The following is a 19,608-nucleotide window of genomic DNA, read 5'->3' as shown; positions in this document are numbered from 1 at the left end:
AAAATCGAGTTCCCAGGGCTCTCTCTAGAGGAAGAGGTAACTTTCCAAGAAAAAATGGAGGAGGCTTCTTCTGTTGGGGAGAGAAAAAGATGCCACAGATCCCCCTGCCTCAGGTATTTTGTGGACTTAACTCTTTCTGAAAATATTGTCTCTCTTAATACGTTTCGCTGATCTTTTAGTCTCTCTCTTCCTCTTTCTGTTTTTGGAAATCAAACGAAAATGGCTCTCCAAAAACTACAAATCTTTTCGTTAACAGTGATTCAGGCACAAGTCTATTCTTCAAATGTGAACCAAAACAAAATTCTTCCCCGTTTGCACTTGCCAGGTGCCATTTTTAGGTGCCTATTTGATGCAAATGTGTTAAAAGAACAGGACACAAAAAGAGGTGCTTCAATCAGACAGGAATGCAAAGGCAACCTTTTCAAAGCCCGATGCTCAAAGTCCTGAGCCGAGAGGAATACATCTGTCAATTTCACATATGCTTCATTTTTAAAAAACTCTAAATTTCTGAGATGCTATCATCTTATATCTGACAATCAGTGCAGTGAATTACAATACCAGAAAGAAAGGGTTGCAACGTAACAGCTTTGGGCAAAGACTCCTACTACTATGCATTGTTGAAGGCTTTCATGGCTGGAATCACTGGGTTGTTGGAGGTTTTTCGGGTCATATGGCCATGTTCTAGAAGCATTCTCTCCTGACATTGCACCAGCATCTGTGGCAAGCATCCTCAGAGGTTATGAGGTTTGTTGGAAAATTGGGTTTATATATCTGTAGAAGGTCCAGAGTGGGAGAAAGAACTCTTGTCTGTTGGAGTTCGGTGCAAATGTTTCAATTGTCCACCTTGATTAGCATTTGATGGCCTGACAGTTATTTATTTATTTATTTATTTGCAGGATTTATATTCCGCTGTTCTCACCTCACAGGGGACTCAGGGTGGATTACAATGTACATATACATGGCAAACATTCAGTGCCATAGACACACAACATATATAGACAGACAAAGAGAAGCTATTTAACATTCCAGGTTTTTCATGAAGGTATTCTGGCCACCAGGGGAGCTGTCGCTTCACCGTTCATTTGTGACATTGATGAAGTACTTCCTAATTCTTTGCGTGCTTGCTGGAGATTTTTATGGTGTCATAAATTAGCCTCCCTGCATAAGCAGTACCAAAATTTCCTACTTGACAGATGCAACTGTCTTTCGGGCTGCACATTCATTTATTTATTTGCAACATTTATATGCTGCTCTTCTCACCTCGTAAGGGACTCAAAGCGACTTACAAGATACACACACACACACACACAATACATTATATCATTAGCACAGTACAATATCAGGGCTATATATCACTATATATATGAAGAAAGGGGGGCCAGGGGACAGTTCCACCTTGTCTCCTGTGCTATTCTAATAATATGTTATAATGTAATATATAATATATTGTATATACATATAATATTTATAATATTGTAATGTAATGCAATATAATGCTACTAATAATATGATATTATAATTATATATTTATATTACATGTAATATTACTAATAATATTACAGAATAATTGATATAGAGCAATATAGCAATATTTAAAACTGATATTGTACTATGTTAATAATATATTGTATGTATATATACCTTGTAAGCCGCTCTGAGTCCCCTTCGGGGTGAAAAGGGCGGCATATAAATGTCATAAATAAATAAATAAATAAATAAATAAATAAATATATTGTACTATATAATTATATTATAATATTATTAGTAATATTACATGTAATATAAATATATAATTATAATATATTATTATTAGTATTATTATACTGTATTACATCATAATATTATAAATAGTATATGTATATATAATATATTATTTTACATTATATATTAGCATAGCGCAGGAGACAAGGTGGAACTGTCCCCTGGCCTCTCCTGTCTTCACTTTGGCTCAGAGCAGCAGTTGTTGCTGGGGGAAAGGGTCTCCAACTGATGACATATGCAGGAGACAAGCTGGGCAAAGGTTGACAGCAAGCTACACAAAATGGTCGGAAGCTCACTCCAACCCGGGCTGGCTTTGAACTCATGACCTTTTGGCCAGTAGTGATCTTAATGCAGCTGACTCCCAGCCAGCTGTGCCACAGTCCTTGTGCGGCTTGTTACTGCCTAGGAAATTCCCTTGTTGAGAGGTGACCAGGTCACCTGATTGTTTCCTGTCTTGATTTCCTGATTGTTTCCTGTGTGGAGTCTACATAGGGACCACCAAGTGCAGCATTGCCCAAACACGAATCAAGGAACATGAAAGGCACTGCAGACTAACTCAACCAGAGAAGTCACCTGATGAACCAACCTGGACACAGCATAGTATTTGAGAACACAGAAAGGTTGAACCACTCCAACAACCACCATGTCAGGTTACACTGAAACTTCCTGACTGTGAGAGCTGTTCAGCAGTGGAACTCTCTGCCCCGGAGTGTGGTGGAGGCTCCTTCTTTGGAGGCTTTTAAACAGAGGCTGGATGGCCATCTGTCAGGGGTGCTTTGAATGCAATATTCCTGCTTCTTGGCAGAATGGGGTTGGACTGGATGGCCCATGAGGTCTCTTCCAACTCTATGATTCTATGATTCTAAATCCATAAACATGTGGACAATTTCAACAGAAAGGAGAAAACCATGAAAATGAACAAAATCTGGCTACCAGTACTAAAAAACTCTAAAATTATAACAATCAATAAAGAACAACACTCAAACACGGGGGAAATCCAGACAATCAGGGACAGCTAATCACTTCTCAACTAAGGATCCCCCCAGGCAGTAACAAGTCACAACTAAAAACTGTCAGGCCATCAAATGCTAATCAAGGTGGCCAATTGAAACATTCACACCTAGCTCCAACAGACAAGAGTTCTTTCTCCCACCCTGGACATTCCAGAGATATATAAACCCAATTTTCCAGCAAACCTCACAACTTCTGAGGATGCTTGCCACAGATGCAGGTGAAACGTCAGGAGAGAATGCTCCTAGCACATGGCCATACAGCCCGAAAAATCTACAACAACCTCCTGTTAATACTTTCAAAACTAGAGACTCAAGGGTGTTCCGTGAAATAAAAGGAATTTATTTAAGTTACAAAGGTAAAACCAACAAATGACATTTGCTTTCTCTTCATATACATACTTCACAGCTTGCAATTAAAAATTGCCTTTAGACAAAGGTGCAGTTTTATCTCAGCATTTCGCCCCCGTTCCCCCCCTTTTACAATACAACACAGACATCAAGGTTCCCGATGAAGGAGAAAAAAAAATACAATTTGTTTAACATTTAAATACACAGACATCTGCTCCGTTATCATAGTGAGAGCCTGTCTTCCTGTTTACAACAGAGAAAAAATACATCTAAAGATGACGGACGATAGCTGGTATATTACAAGCAAACAATACTGACCTCTGCATAGTTTATACAATATGCTGCGAAAACAGTTTAGATTACCAGTTTTGTCAACTATTTACTAGCTGGCCACATGTAAGCCTGACATTCATCTGAAATGTGGCATTTGTATGGGTCTACCGGTAGCTTCTTCTATAGCTTTAGTGACTGCAGTGCTTTTCAAAATTATTTCTCTCTCAAAATAAAATAGAAATTTAAAAGTCCTCCAAAAAAAGAAAAAGGTAAAGGTTTCCCTTGACATCATGTTTAGTCGTCTCCGACTCTAGGGGTTGGTGCTCAGCTCAATTTCTAAGCCGAAGAGCCGGCATTGTCCATAGACACCTCCAAGGTCATGTGGCTGGCATGACTGCATGAAGTGCTGTTAACTTTCCCAAGAAGTGGTACCTATTGATCTACTCACATGTGCATGTTTTCGAACTGCTAGGTTGGCAGGAGCTGGGGCTAGCAGCGAGAGCTCACGCCACTACCCAGATTCGAACTGCCAACCTTTTGGTTAGCAAGTTCAGCAGTTTAACCTGCTGCACCACTGGGTGGCCAAAAGTTTTCAAAGGATGGTTTGTGTTCACTACAAATGGTGGATTCCTAATTCAAAAGCAGGAGTAAAAAAAAGAGTGGGAATTTAAATTATGGAATTGATGTTACAAAAGACATGGAGCAACTGGAGAACACGGAAGTCCTTCTGACTGGATTCCTTCTTTCCTTCCGTAATGTCTCATGCAATTTAATTCAGCATGCTGGAAGAAGCAAAGACCAATAAAGCTATTGTCCTCCCAACCCTGCTATATGCCTGCAAAACATGGACTGTCTACAGATGTCACACGCAACTCCTGGAACGATTCCATCAGCGCTGCCTCCGGAAAATCCTGCAAATCTCTTGGGAAAACAAGCAGACAAATATCAGCGTGCTGGAAGAAGCAAAGACCACCAGCACTGAAGTGATGGTCCTCAACCATTAACTCAGCTGTAACCGGCCACGTGGTCGGGATGCCCGACCACCATCTCCCAAAGCAGCTGCTCTACTCAGAACTCAAGAACGGAAAACAGAATATTGGTGGGCAGGAAAAGAGATTCAAAGATGAGCTCAAAGCCAGCCTTAAAAACTCTGGCATAGACACTGAGAACTGGGAAGCCCTGGCCCTTGAGTGCTCCAGCTGGAGGTCAGCTGTGACCAGCAGTGCTATAGAATTTGAAGAGGCACGAATGGAGGGCAAAAGAGAGAAACGTGCCAAGAGGAAGGCGCGTCAAGTCAACCTCGACCGGGACCGCCTTCCACCTGGAAACTAATGCCCTCACTGCGGGAGAACGTGCAGGTCAAGAATAGGGCTCCATAGTCACCTACGGACCCACTGCCAGTACACTGATCTTGGAAGACTATCCTACTGAGACAACGAGGGATCACCTCAGTAAGTAAGTACTTATTCCAATGTCATTAAATGCCTTCATTCCTAGCCCTCCCCAGTCAACGGTATGAAGAAAGAGGCGACGAAATGCACCAAGGAAAGGATTAAAGTTATATATTATCGAAAAGGGAAGGAATAGACACTAGGCTCTCGTTTTCAATGGCGGCCCCATGCATTTCACAATGTCTGTGTCTGCTGCCCAAACAAAACATAAAGCGCAAACAGTATGCAGTTTCAGGAAAATCCCACAAGGCTCTGAGAAATGTGCTTCTGTGCAACTTAAGCGCCGACTGTGCATTAATACTAACCGGGGAGGAGGGGGGAAAAGGATCCCAGCATTAAATTAATATTCACACTTAGCCCACAGTACATTCCTCATTGCACACTGGTCCACTGATTGGGTGGTTATCACAAAGTCGTAGTGGTATGACCCAAAATAATAGCAACAATAATTAATAATAATAATAATTATAATAAACAACGTAAAACCACACTCACTTGGAATATCCTTCATTATAGAGAATTATGTTGAAAACAGAGGGAAAAAATAATGCAAGACATGCTTCAAATCAGTGGCGTGGATTTGGAAGAATATTCCAAACCTACATCAAAAAAACCCACTTATTTTAGGTAATTTGCTGCAACTGCAGGAATGTAAGCAGATTTCCGCTTACTTCAGTAAACAAGGTTCGTGGGTCAGAGAGCATAGGCCCAGCTAGTGCGCTGCTGGATCGCAACATGCATTTCCATCCCCATGAATCCATAGATGCAGTGCTCGAAACAATACAAATATGTGTGTGTGTGTGTTGTTTGTAAAAAGATCAAAACATTGGTCTTTCTGTGACTCAACTGTAGCATTAAAGTGCCATAATAAACTACTCAGATAGCAAAGTATGATAGCGTTCCTTCTGAAATGCTTCCTACAGCACCTAACAGTTCTCTCGGAACGTAAACCTTGTCACAACGGAGCAGCGGCGGCAGCAGCAAAGCCTACAGAATGTCACAAAGGCTCGAAGGGATATTGAAAGCATTGGGTAACACCCGCATCTTCAGCGTGCCATCCGCTCCACAGGAGAAGAGGCGATTGCCTTGCCCCATTTCGATCTGCATGACTCCGGTGCTCAGGTTTCGGAAGATGGACTGCTTGGCGTGCTCATGCTTAAATGAATGGATTAAGCCATAGCCGGTCAGTCTCCACACCTAGATCAAAAACAAGGGCAAATAAGCAGCTTTGTTAGTAGAACCTGGGTCCAGAGTCATCCTATCATGCCCGCTCTGAAGAAGGAGCCACAGCTCAGTGGCGGACCCCAATTTTACCCTATCCGAATGCAGCTCTTCCTAATAATAATAATAATAATAATAATAATACTTTATTTATACCCCGCTAACATCTCCCAAAGGACTCGGTGAGGCTTAGAAGAGGCCGAGGCCCCAACACATCAATAAAACAACAGCATAACAAGGTTCTTGTGGGTTTTTTCGGGCTATAGGGCCATGTTCTAGAGGTATTTCTCCTGACGTTTCGCCTGCATCTATGGCAAGCATCCTCAGAGGTAGTGAGGTCTGTTGGAATTAGGACAATTGGTTTATATATCTGTGGAATGGCTGGGGTGGGGCAAAGAGCTCTTCTCTGCTAGAGCTAGGTGTGAATGTTTCAACTGACCACCTTCATTAGCATTTGAAGGCCTGGCTGAGCCTGGGGGAATCCTTTGTTGAGAGGTGTTAAGATGTGCCTGGTTGTTTACACTTCTCAACACCTCTCAACAAAAGATTTTCCCAGGCTCAGCCAGGCCTTCAAATGCTAATGAAGGTGGTCAGCTGAAACATTCACGCCTAGCTTCAGCAGAGAAGAGCTCTTTGCCCCACCCCAGCCATTCCAGATATATAAACCCATTGTCCTAATTCCAACAGACCTCACTACCTCTGAGGATGTTTGCCATAGATGCAGGCGAAACGTCAGGAAAAATGCCTCTAGAACATGGACCTATAGCCCGAAAAAACCCACAAGAACCTAGTGATTCCAGCCATGAAAGCCTTCGACAATACAACAGCATAACAAATACAACAATAAATAAACTCATAAACTCATAAAACAAAACAATAAACATTAAAAGACTAGCAGTAAACATTAGACAATAACACCACTCAGGCCGGGCCAAATGTAATGATTAAAATTTTTAAAAATTCTGGACATGACAGGTGAAATGGATAGGTTTTTGGAGATAGGTGCGGTGTGCAGACAATCTTAAATCTCTAATAAAGTGCATTTGGGACATGATGCTTGGAGTTTCCTATTCTGGGAAGGCACGCTGGAACAACCACGTCTTTAAACTCTTCCTAAAGACTGCCAACGTTGGGGCTTGTCTGATGTCCTTGGGGAGAGAGTTCCAGAGTCAGGGGGCCACCACGGAGAAGGCCCTGTCCCTCGTCCCCACCAATCGCGCTTGTGACGCAGGTGGGATCGTGAGCAGGGCCTCTAGGTGAACTATAAATCCCTGAAAGTTTTAATAATTTCCTGCCATTTGAAAACTCTTGATCATCCTCAGTTGTGATAATGTGTTGGGAGAGCTGGTGTATTTAAAAATCTATTTTTTAAATAAGAAAGAAATGGAGATGAGCACCAACCCCCAGAGTCAGAGACGACTAGACTTAATATCAGGGGAAAACTTTTACTTTTACCTCCATCTACTATCAAAACTATCAAAACTCTGAGGATTACCTGGGAAGGAATCCCACTGGAGCATTGCAGCGTACCCAAATACCTGGGAGTCACTCTGGACCGTTCTCTGACCTACAAGAAGCACTGCCTGAACATCAAGCAAAAAGTGGGCGCTAGAAATAATATCATACGAAAGCTGACTGGCACAACCTGGGGATCACAACCAGACACAGTGAAGACATCTGCCCTTGCGCTATGCTACTCTGCTGCTGAGTACGCATGCCCAGTGTGGAACACATCTCACCATGCTAAAACAGTGGATGTGGCTCTTAATGAGACATGCCGCATTATCATGGGGTGTCTGCGTCCTACACCACTGGAGAAATTACACTGTCTAGCCGGTATTGCACCCCTGACATCCACAGGGAAATAGCAGCCAATAGTGAAAGGACCAAGGCAGTGACATCTCCAGCTCATCCCCTGTTTGGGTATCAGCCAGCACATCAATGACTTAAATCAAGAAATAGTTTTCTAACATCTACAGAGACACTCACTGGAACACCTCAGCAAGCGAGAGTCCAAAAGTGGCAGGCTAAAACCCAGAACCTCAATCAATGGCTGATACCAAATGAAAGACTCCCCCCTGGGCACACAGAAAACTGTGACTTGGAAGGCGCTGAACAGACTGCACTCTGACACCACGAGATGCAGAGCCAACCTTCAGAAATGGGGCCACAAAGTGGAATCCATGACATGCGAGTGCGGAGAAGAGCAAATCACTGACCACCTGCTGCAATGCAACCTGAGCCCTGCCACATGCACAATGGAGGACCTCGTTGCAGCAACACCAGAGGCACTCCAAGTGGCCAGATACTGGTCAAATCACATTTCATCAACAACCAAGCTTGCAAACTTTGTGTTCTGTCTGTTTGTTTTTAAAAAAATGTAATACAACTGTCTGGTTGACACGATAAATAAATAAGCCAAAAGCTTGGTTCCATAACCATGTCTTTACATGGAACACAAGGACAAAACATGTTATCTTTACTTTGGGCCACACCAAAACATTTGGATCAGAGATGTTCCCATAAGACATAGGAGAAGCTTACCTTCACATTGCCTTCAGCAGAACCGGTACAAAAACATTCTTCGGAGGAATCAAGCGCCAGGGCTTTGATTGAAGAGTCATGCGCTTGGAAGGTATGAAGGGCTTGCCTCTGTCTGATGTCAAAGAGGGAAATGTACCCTTTTCTGCCTCCGGAAATCAGCAGTTGGTGCTTCGGTGCATACTGAAGCACTGTAGCACCATGGTCATGACAAGTGAAGGCTAAAGGAGATGGACACAAAATACATTTTAAATAATTTACAAGTTTTGGTTAGTTCCCCGATTATAGGGAAGTTGTGTTGTGAAAGCCAATGAAATTTTGGCCTGCATCAATAGGAGCATAGTGTCTAGATCTAGGGAAGTCATGCGCTATTCCGCTTTGGTTAGACCACACCTGGAATATTGTGTCCAATTCTGGGCACCACAATTGAAGGGAGATATTGACAAGCTGGAATGTGTCCAGAGGAGGGCGACTCAAATGATCAAGGGTCTGGAGGACAAGCCCTATGAGGAGCGACTTAAGGAGCTGGGCATGTTTAGCCTGAAGAAGAGAAAGCTGAGAGGAGATATGATAGCCATGTATAAATATGTGAGGGGAAGTCACAGGGAGGAGGGAGCAAGCTTGTTTTCTGCTTCCCTGGAGACTAGGACGCAATGGAACAATGGCTTCAAACTACAAGAAAGGAGATTCCATCTGAAAATGAGGAAGAACTTCCTGACTGTGAGAGCCGTTCAGCAGTGGAACTCTCTGCCAGAGTGTGGTGGGGGCTCCTTCTTTGGAAGCTTTTAAACAGAGGCTGGATGGCCATCTGTCATGGGTGATTTGAATGCAATATTCCTGCTTCTTGGCAGAGGGTTGGACTGGATGGCCCAGGAGGTCTCTTCCAACTTTATGATTCCATGATTCTATGATTCTATGATAATGAACCAAGCTGAAATGAAGCCATGAGAAGGAAGTCTCAGTATACCTGATGCACCACTGTTTTACAGTTAAAAAGAGACCATAGACGTACTATTTTACACTTGAGGCCTCCAGAGGTACTACTATTCAGATCAGAGATATTTATTTACTTGCAGTATTTATATTCCACCCTTCTCACCCCACAGGGGACTCAGGGCAGATTACAATTTACATATACATGGCAAACATTCAATGCCATAGACACACAACATATATAGGCAGACACACAGAGGCTATTTAACATTCCAGCTTCATGAGGGTATTCTGGCTACCAGGGAAGCTGTCGCTTCATTGTCCATTTGTGACACTGATGGAGTACTTCCTCATTCTTTTGCTTGCTTGCTGGAAATTTTATGGCATCGTAAATTAGTTAAATTATCCTTCTGCATAAGCGGTACCTAAATTTCCTACTTGACAGATGCAACTGACTTTTGGGCTGCAAAGGTCGTCAGAAAGCTAGACAAATGGTCGGGAGGTTACTCCGACCCGAGCCAGGTTTGAACTCATGATCTTTCGGTCAGTAGTGATTTTAATGCAGCTGACTCCCAACCAGCTGAAACACAACCCAGTCCATTTTATACACTCATATTTTAAATTATATTGAGCATGAAACACAGTTTAGATTAAATAAATATAATAGGAATACAATACTCCAAAGTTGTCCATAGGAGTTGCTAAAAGAGTGACATTATTATTATTATTATTATTATTAGTAGTAGTAGTAGTAGTATTATATTGTATTACATTATAATATTGCAAATATATGTATATACATTATTATATTATATTATATTATATTATATTATATTATATTATATTATATTATATTATATTATATTATTAGCATAGCACAGGAGACAAGATGGAACTGCCCCCTGCCCCTCTCTCTCTTCACTCTGGCCCGGGCTGCAAAAGTCAACAGCAAGCTACACAGATGGTCGGAAGCTCACTCTGATCCGGGTTGGCTTTGAACTCATGATAGGGTACATGGGGCCTCCAGACATTGTCGGACTGCGATTTCCCTCTTCCTTCAGTGTAGGCTATGCAGGTCAGGCTAATGAGAACTGCATTCCACAACATATAATGGTCTAGCCATTGTTCACTTCTGATATATTAATCCAAGAGGTTAACTCTCCCCAAATATCACACTGAATACTGAGCAAGTTCAACAGCTAAAAAACGTTGGATGCAATGGAATAAAAAATGGAGACTGCCTGCTTGAGTTCCTTACAACTTGCCAGGCTTTCTTTACTATGTATAAACAAATACAAGTATTCCCAAAAATGAAAAAAAGTCTGAAATCTGAAAAATCTTTGATTGGAAGTATTTCGGATAAGGGAGGCTCAGCATGTATCATCTCTCAAGTAAGTTAGTCACAATGTCATGAAATCATAGAATCACAGAGTTGGAAAAGACCTCATAGGCCAACCCCCTGCCAAGAAGAAGGAAAATCACATTCAAAGCACCCCTGACAGATGGCCATCCAGCCTCTGTTTAAAAGTCTCCAAAGAAGGAGCCTCCACCACACTGCAGGGAAGATAGTTCCACTGCTGATCAGCTCTCACAGTTAGGAAGTTCTTCCTCATGTTCAGGTGGAATCTCCTTTCTTGTAGTTTGAAGCCATTGTTCCACATCCTAGTCTCCAGGACAGCAGAAAACAAGCTTGCTCCCTCTTCCTTGTGACTTCCACTCACATATTTATACATGGCTATCATGTCTCCTCTCAGCCTTCTCTTCTTCAGGCTAAACATGCCCAGCTCCTTAAGCCGCTCCTCATAGGGCTTGTTCTCCAGACCCTTGATCATTTTAGTCGCCCTCCTCTGGATACTTTCCAGCTTGCCAACATTGCCCTTCAATCGTGGTGCCCAGAATTGGACACAATATTCCAGGTGTGGTCTGACCAAGGCGGAATGGGTAGCATGACTTCCCTGGATCTAGACCCGTGGTTCTCAACCAGTGGATCCCCAGATATTTTGGCCTTCAATTCCCAAAAATTCTAACAGCTGGTAAAATGGCTGGGATTTCTGGGAGTCGTAGGCCAAAACATCTGGAGAACAACAAGTTGAGAACCACTGATCTAAACACTGTACTATTGATGCAGGCCAAAATCCCATTGGCTTCTTTAGCCATTGCATCACATTGTTGGCTCTTGTTTACTTTCTTGTCCACGAGGACACCAAGATCTTTTTCACACATACTGCTGTCGAACCAGGCATCGTCCGCCATTCATGTAATTATATTTTTCTTCTTGGGAAAAGGAAATCATTTCAAGGGATTCATTATCTGCAATGCATTACTTTCAAGCTCTGCCCTTGAAGTCAAAGCTAAGAATGATGCAGTGTCGTGGTTGCTGCATTCAAATACTCCATGGTTTCTCTGTAAAAAGATTTTGCACCCATTCTTTTTTACTAGGATTCTTCTATAACATATGACACTCTCCAACTGAGCTCGGGTTGTTACGATGGAGCTTGCCTATCATTGCATACTTGGCAGTGTTTGGGCTCTTTATCACAATGATTAGCTGGTGTTTAGTCTAGCATAGGAAGAGCCAAAGTTCTTAAAGCTCTGAGGCCATTCAGTTCCCTATCTACTTAGGGAGGGAGGGAAGGCATGTGTATATGTATGTGTGAGTGGGAGACAAACAGCCAGAGATTGCACATCTATATGAATAAAAATGTAATGTTCGTTTGTGGGGCTAACATAACTCAAAAACCACTGGCCGAATTGACACCAAATTTGGACACAATACACCTATCAGGCCAACAAGTGACCATCACTCATAAAAACACTGAAAAACACAGCAGAATAGACTGTAAAAAGCCAAAAAATAAGAAATACAGTACATTCACATAACCATATTGTTCCCTGACATTAAGTCCAGTCGTGTCCGACTTTGGGATGTGGTGCTCATCTCCATTTCTAAGCCGAAGAGCCGGCGTTGTCCATAGACACCTCCATGGCTGGAATGATTGCATGGCGCACAGTTACTTTCCCGCCGGAGAAGTACCTATTACTCTACTCACATTTTCATGTTTTTAAATTGCTAGGGGCTGACAGGGGGAGCTCATGCCGCTCCCCAGATTCGAACCTGCGACCTTTTGGTCAGCAAGATCAGCAGCTCAGTGGTTTAACCCACCGCTAAAAAGGTAAAGGTTTCCCCTTGACATTAAGTCTAGTCGAGTCCAACCTTGGGATCTGGTGCTCATCTCCATTTCTAAGCCGAAGAGCCGGGGTTGTCCATAGACACCTCCATGGCTGGCATGACTGCATGAAGCACTGTTACTTTCCCGCCGGAGAGGTACCTATTGATCTAATCACATTTGCATGTTTTCGAATTGCTAGGGGCTGACAGCGGGAGCTCATTCCACTCCCTGGATTCGAACCTGCGACCTTTTGGTCAGCAAGCTCAGCAGCTCAGTGGTTTAACCCACTGCTAAAAAGGTAAAGGTTTCCCCTTAACATTAAGTATAGTCGTGTCCGACTCAAGAGGGTGGTGCTCATTTCTAAGCTGAAGAGTCGGCATTATCCATAGACACCTCCATGGCCAGCATGACTGCATGGAGTATAGTTACTTTCCCACCAGAGAGGTACCTATTGATCTACTCACATTTGCCTGTTTTCGAATTGCTAGGGGCTGACAGCAGGAGCTCATGCCACTCCCTGGATTTGAACCTGCGACCTTTCGGTTAGCAAGTTTAGCAGCTCAGTGGTTTAACCCACTGTGCCACCGGGGGCTGTGGCATAACCACATGTGTATTTATAAATACACATATACACAAATATACATATACACATAGACACACAAAAAAACGCAAAACACATATACATAGACTGGGCCACAGCAATGCGTGGCAGGGGACGGCTAGTATGTAATAAAGTTTTTAAATGGATCTGGATGCATTCTGGAGATGTGATGAGATTATTGTGTCTATGAAGCAGTATAAAGCCTATTTACAAAGCAGTCAGACATAAAGATCTCCATAAAACAGGATGCATCACACAAAAGAGACTTTGGAACACATTTGTCTGTTGACAACATCTGAAGTAGCTTAGAGGTGCAAATCCTTTACACTTGTAGATCTAGGATGCATGCCATTGCTGGCGCTCATTGCCAAGAATCAAGGAAGCCCAGCTTTTGCTAACAATTCAAACATTTTTTGGTTAAATCTGTTCCTGAGCACCTTCCAATAAAACATTCAAAGTACTCCATAAAATATTTAAATATTTTAATCACTGGTCTATTCAGGAGTGCGTACTTGACAAACAGTAATGTTCAGTTCACTCAGGAGTAAATATTCAATTCACTCAGGACTGCTTGTAGATGTCCTATTGATAATTGGAATTTGACCTTCTTAGTTGCAAAATCACAAGAAAGAGGTATAAAAACCACGGACTGGACACTACTTAAGGACTATTTGAAAGAGACCAAAGTTAACTTGAAGATAAAGAGCTCCAAAAAGGTTAGACAGAGGAGGAGCGGACGGACAAATAAAAACAGAAAGAACTAAAATAAACCACAATGAAGAAGTCTGGGAAGATCAATGCGGTTTCCTCCTCCTCATCATTATCTTTTTCTTTTCTTTCCTCTTTCCTTCTTCTTTCTTTTCCCTACTCCTCTTTAATATCTTTTGCTTTTGCTTTCAGTTCACTTCCTATCTATTTTTTTTAATGTTTTTTTCAGTTATCTGAGAAATTTCTTCATTTTTAACCTTCATTGTTTAAAAAACCTCAAATATAATAATATAATATAATATAATATAATATAATATAATATAATATAATATAATATACCAAAACAGAATAAGATTGAATGATGGGACATGTCTAGAATTTGCATGTTGCATATATGTTACTATCATATTGTATTTGGAGAGTGAATGAGTGACTTGATTATAAGGATTGGTCAGATTCTAATTATTATTATTTTGTTTTGTAAATTGAGAGAAGTCTGAATTGATTTATAGTTAGTTAGAATTTGTAGTAGTTATAGAGTATAGGAATAATTTAGTGACAAAGGTATTTTTACTTAATGTGTTTATGTTAAATTGAATAAATGCAATAGAAATAATTAAAAAAAGGAAAAAAAATATACAATACAATACAATACAATACAATACGGTAATTGGCCACTGTGGGAATAAAAATGCTGGACCATACAAACCCTTGACTTGACCTGCTACAGCTCTGTTGATGAACTTTCCTCTGGAAGAGTCCTCTGTAAATTTCCCCATACAGCAACGATTCTCAATCTGTGGGTCCTCGGACGTTTTGCCCTTCAACTCCCAGAAATCCTAACAGCTGGTAAACTGGCTGGGATTTCTGGGAGTTGTAGGCCAAAACACCTGGGGACCCACTCCTGTAGAGTCATCGCCCACAATCTCACCACACCCCAAATATCATCTTCGATCTGACTTTGTCAACCCATGAAATTTTCAACAAATGTACAAGGAGATTTGTACAGGAGACAATCTCATGCAGCACCTTAATGTAGTGGCCAATGATTGCCTTGATATGTATTGTTTATTTATTTACCCTATTTATACCCCGACTTTCTCTGTTCCGAAGGGGATTCAAGGCAGCTTACATATAGGCATATTCAATGCCTTGAAACACATACCATTCCAATAACATTAAGATAAAATTAAATTAAAATTAATACATATTATGCATTTAAAAGCATTTCATTCAATACTAAAATCATGCCATCCATAATTGCAGTCACTGCACATATTCCAAATTTGTTATTGCACTGCACCATTCTCCTAAAGCCTGATGCCAAAGCAAAGTTTTTTTTTTACTTTCCTTCTAAAGGCCAGGAAGGAGGGGGCTGATCTAATGTCGCTGGGGAAGGCATTCCACAACCGAGGGGCCACCACTGAAAAGGCCCTGTCCCTCATCCCCACCAGTCATGCTTGCGAGGAAGGCGGAACCAATAGGCATGTTTTAATCTATTGTTTTAATTATTTTTAATATATTAAATGTATTGTTGAATGTTTTATGATGCTGGCATTGTATGGTGCTTCTGTGAGGCTGCCCTGAGTCCTCCCCCCACCCAAGGGTAAGAAGGGCGGGGTATAAATATATAAATAAATAAATAAATCCGAGGAAGGTGGACTCAGAGCAGGGTCTTTTCAGATGATCTTAATCTCTGAGGTGGTACATAAAGGAAGATATGTATTGTTGACCACCTATCAAGATTAACTGGTGCTCCTTACAGGGAGCGGTCAACCCTCCTGTTTAAGGAGCTCCATTGGCTGCCGTTCATTTTCCGGTCCCAATTCAAGGTGCAGGTTCTTACCTACAAAGCCCTGAATGGTTTGGGACCCGCCTACCCGTTTGACCACATCTCTGTGTACGAACCCACACGATCTCTTCGATCATCTGGAGAGGCCCTGCTCATGCTCCCACCTCCATTGCAGGCGCAATTGGTGGGGTCGAGGGAGAGGGCCTTCTCTGTGGTGTCCCCTCGACTCTGGAACTCGCTTCCCAAGGACATCCGGGATGCCCCAACTCTGGCAATCTTTAGGAGGAGCCTTAAAACGTGGTCGTTCCAGGGTGCCTTTCCAGAATAAATGAAACTCTCAGCAATATGTCCTCAAAATGCACTTTATTATTGATTTAGGATTGATTTGCACGAAATTTCTATCTCAGTTATCTCCTTGCTCATGCCCAGCATTATTTTTTAAATTTTAATTTTACATTTGGCCCAGCCATAGGTTTTTAAATTCTTGTTGTGTTACTGTATTGCTTATTTTTATTTTTGCTTATGAGTTATATTTTAACTGTATTGTATTGTTTGTTGCTATTGCTTTATTATTGTTGTATTGTGGACTCGGCCTCATGTAAGCCGCACCGGGTCCCTTGGGGAGATGGTAGCGGGGTATAAATAAAGTTTTATTATTATTATCCAAGCTGGTGGTCAACAATACATACTGGATTCCATAGTTTATGTCCTGTGTGAAGACATAATTCTATATGTCCCATATCTCCCATAATTCAGCTTCACTGGATGTCCACAGGATTCTAGTAATTAAAGAAGGAGAAAATAAATTCTCCTAGTTACAGGGATGAATGCAAAAGTTAGCACTCTGAAAACGAGTTCACCCAATGGTAAGTGCTTTGGTAATAATTGACATGTGATCTTGGGAAGCAGAAGCATAAAAACAATGCCTATTCAGAACAATAATGAACTGCCAGCTTTGCACAAAACTAATATTACAACTTTCAGAAACAAAGGAAAGGATCAACAATCAACTCAACAATTAGAATATTGTCCATAAAGAGATGATCTGTAATAAACCTACCATGTATGAGGTTATTCGATGGTGACACCAGGGTATCCCACAAACACACATTTCTGCAGGAGGAAGCAGACACAAAAATAAATCAGTGCTCCTCACCGAGTCTATATTAGCTTTCCCAGTAACAGTGCTTCCACTGTCTTGCCCTCTGAACGCACCTGTTGTCATTCGACTGCCCCGAAGTCGCCACCAGACTTGAAGAGGTAATAAACGCAAAGTCACTTGTGGTTTTGCTGTGGCACTGCCAGCTCTGTGAAAAACAAGTGACACAATATTGCCTGTAGCACAGTATAAAATTCCCTGCACCAATGTCAATATGTCTAGTGAGCAGCGTAATTGCAAGTAAAACAGCTGGAAAATGGATTAGTTTTTTTTTTAAAAAAAAATACTGGTATAATATCAACTCTAAAGTACAGATAATGGAAAGGTACAAACTCTCGTTTATAAATGTGGGTGTTGTTTGTTTTGTAAATGCGAAGGTGACTGCAGGATAATGAAAACATGACACTTCTAAGGAATGTTGGATCAGAAATCATGATTCACTCTTAGCAAAGTATGCCATGTGTACTCATTTCAGCGTTGATCAAAACTAAACATAGAATCACAGAGTTGGAACACTTCAGCAAGCGAGAGTCCAAAAGTGGCAGGCTCAAACCCAGAACCTCAACCAATGGCTGATACCAGATGAGAGACTCCCCCCTGGGCACACAGAGGACTGGGCGACTTGGAAGGCGCTGACCAGACTGCACTCTGGCACCACGAGATGCAGAGCCAACCTCAAGAAATGGGGCTACAAAGTGGAATCCTCGACATGCGAGTGTGGAGAGGAGCAAACCACTGACCACCTGCTGCAATGCACCCTGAGCCCTGCCACATGCACAATGGAGGACCTCCTTGCAGCAACACCAGAGGCACTCCAAGTGGCCAGATACTGGTCAAAAGACATTTAATAAACTACCAAACTCACAAATTGTGTATTCTGTCTGTTTGTTTGCTTTGTTCTGTTAGAAATGTAATATAATATGACTGGTTGTCCTGACACGACAAATAAATAAATAACAGTTGGAAAAGACCCCAGGGGCCATCCAGCCCAACCCCCTGCCACTCAGGAATACATAAAGCACTCCTGACAGATGTCCATCCAGTCTCTGTTTAAAAACTCCCAGAGAAGGAGATTCCACTGGACTCCCCAGGCATGTTGTTTTGGTTTTGATTTTTAAAATATCTTTCCCAGTCGACAATGTTTTGAATACACATATTTACCATCGCGTTGGAACTGAAAAACCAGGCAAAACAATGCCCTTCTTATTTGTGAGGCTCACGATATCAAAGAAGAGGTCTGACCCTCTGCCCTTCTCTCCATTCCTCATGCATCCCTCTCCCACTCATGATACTGGGATCAGGGCTTGAAATGGAAAGAAGGAATTCTGGTTTGCCCCTTTCTTTCAGCTCCGCCTGAACCTGTGACTTTCTCATCAGGGGTGGAAGACATTAACTCCCACATTAAGGCTTAGCTGGCTCCAGGAAGAAAGGGCAGCAGGCTGGTGCCCACATGGCCATCCTACTACTTCTTACATTGTGTGGTCTTTAGTCATGTGCATTTAGGTCAAAAAGCATACAGTTTCCACGTCCGTTTTCATCTGATGTCTCATTTTGTTACGCAAAAGGGAAGGGGTGTTTTCCATTTCATTTGGCAGAGATTTGGCCCATTGGCTACAAGGGGAAACTTTGAAGGCTCAATCCTCAGTCATTTTACGGCCTATCTGCATGAAACCTACCTCAGTTTTAGACCCCATTTAAAATTCAAAACAATTCACCAATCTATTGATGTTTTTAATAATTATTTTAAGTTTTAAACGTGTTTTTTAAAAAATAAGACAAACCGCCTGACTCCTCATTTTTTACTGGAATGCCTCAGCAAGCGAGAGTCCAAAAGTGGCAGGCTCAAACCCAGAACCTCAACCAATGGCTGATACCAAATGAGAGACTCCCCCCTGGTTGCCCTGACATGACAAATAAATAAATAAATACTGGAAAGTTATGCAAAAGGTAACAAATCTACTGATTTTTTTAAAATTATTTTAAGTTTTAACCATAACATTTGAGAATTGTAGTCACTGGTTGTGTCAATGAATTATCTTTTATTAGGTGACAGACACACTCAGAGAGAAACTTCATGCTCCGAGACAAACTTTCAAGGACCACCCTATGTGAGTGCCTCTGGGAAAGTGAGCTCTAAGGGAGGAGGGAACTTTCCAAGGAAAAAGGAGACTTCTTCTGCCGGGGAGAGAAAAAGACGCCAGAGATCTCCCTGCTTCGGGTATTTTGTGTACTTAACTTTTCCGAAAATATTGTTTCTGAATTTGTTTCACTAGTCTTATTGTCCCTTTCTTCCCCTTTCTGTTTTCAGAAATTAAACAAAAATGGCCCTCCGAAAACTACAAATCTTTCCTTAAATTCAGGCCCAATGCAGGGAGGAAGAGACTGATTTGGAGGAAGTACAGGAGTGGTTCTGAAAGGAGGCAAAGAGGCCTTTACATCACTGCCACTTCTGATTCCCTGGCTCTGTAATAAGGTGTACACAACTTTGCTATCCTGCTCTGCCTCTCCGACAAAACTTAGTTCCAGAGCCAGACATTCAGGAAGGAGATAGATTGAATCTGCTGCTTCTGCTGGGCATCTTTAGTCGTGTTTTGCTACTGGGCAGAATATTACACGGAATTATATTAGTCACAGTTT

At 41.8% G+C, this 19,608-nt stretch overlaps 1 protein-coding gene across 4 annotated transcripts in view; it reads right to left on the bottom strand.

Moving 5' to 3' along the window:
- Positions 1 to 3,093: 3,093 nt before the first annotated feature.
- Positions 3,094 to 19,608, bottom strand: part of DMXL2 (Dmx like 2) — a 125,481-nt gene continuing 108,966 nt past the window's right edge. For all 4 annotated transcript variants that reach the window (XM_060755281.2, XM_060755283.2, XM_060755282.2 and 1 more), the window contains 4 exons: positions 17,028 to 17,119; positions 16,873 to 16,925; positions 8,612 to 8,829; positions 3,094 to 6,043 (listed from right to left, as the gene is read on the bottom strand). In XM_060755281.2, the coding sequence (XP_060611264.2) occupies positions 5,834 to 6,043; positions 8,612 to 8,829; positions 16,873 to 16,925; positions 17,028 to 17,119 (573 nt within the window). In that variant the 3' untranslated portion in view covers positions 3,094 to 5,833. The remainder of the gene's footprint in view (positions 6,044 to 8,611; positions 8,830 to 16,872; positions 16,926 to 17,027; positions 17,120 to 19,608) is intronic.

Source organism: Anolis sagrei, chromosome 9 (genome assembly GCF_037176765.1).
Source record: "Anolis sagrei isolate rAnoSag1 chromosome 9, rAnoSag1.mat, whole genome shotgun sequence".
In the NCBI taxonomy this organism is placed as follows: Eukaryota; Metazoa; Chordata; class Lepidosauria; order Squamata; family Dactyloidae; genus Anolis; species Anolis sagrei.
The sequence above is the reverse complement of the archived record's forward strand: the minus strand, read 5'-3'. Positions and strand labels throughout refer to the sequence as shown.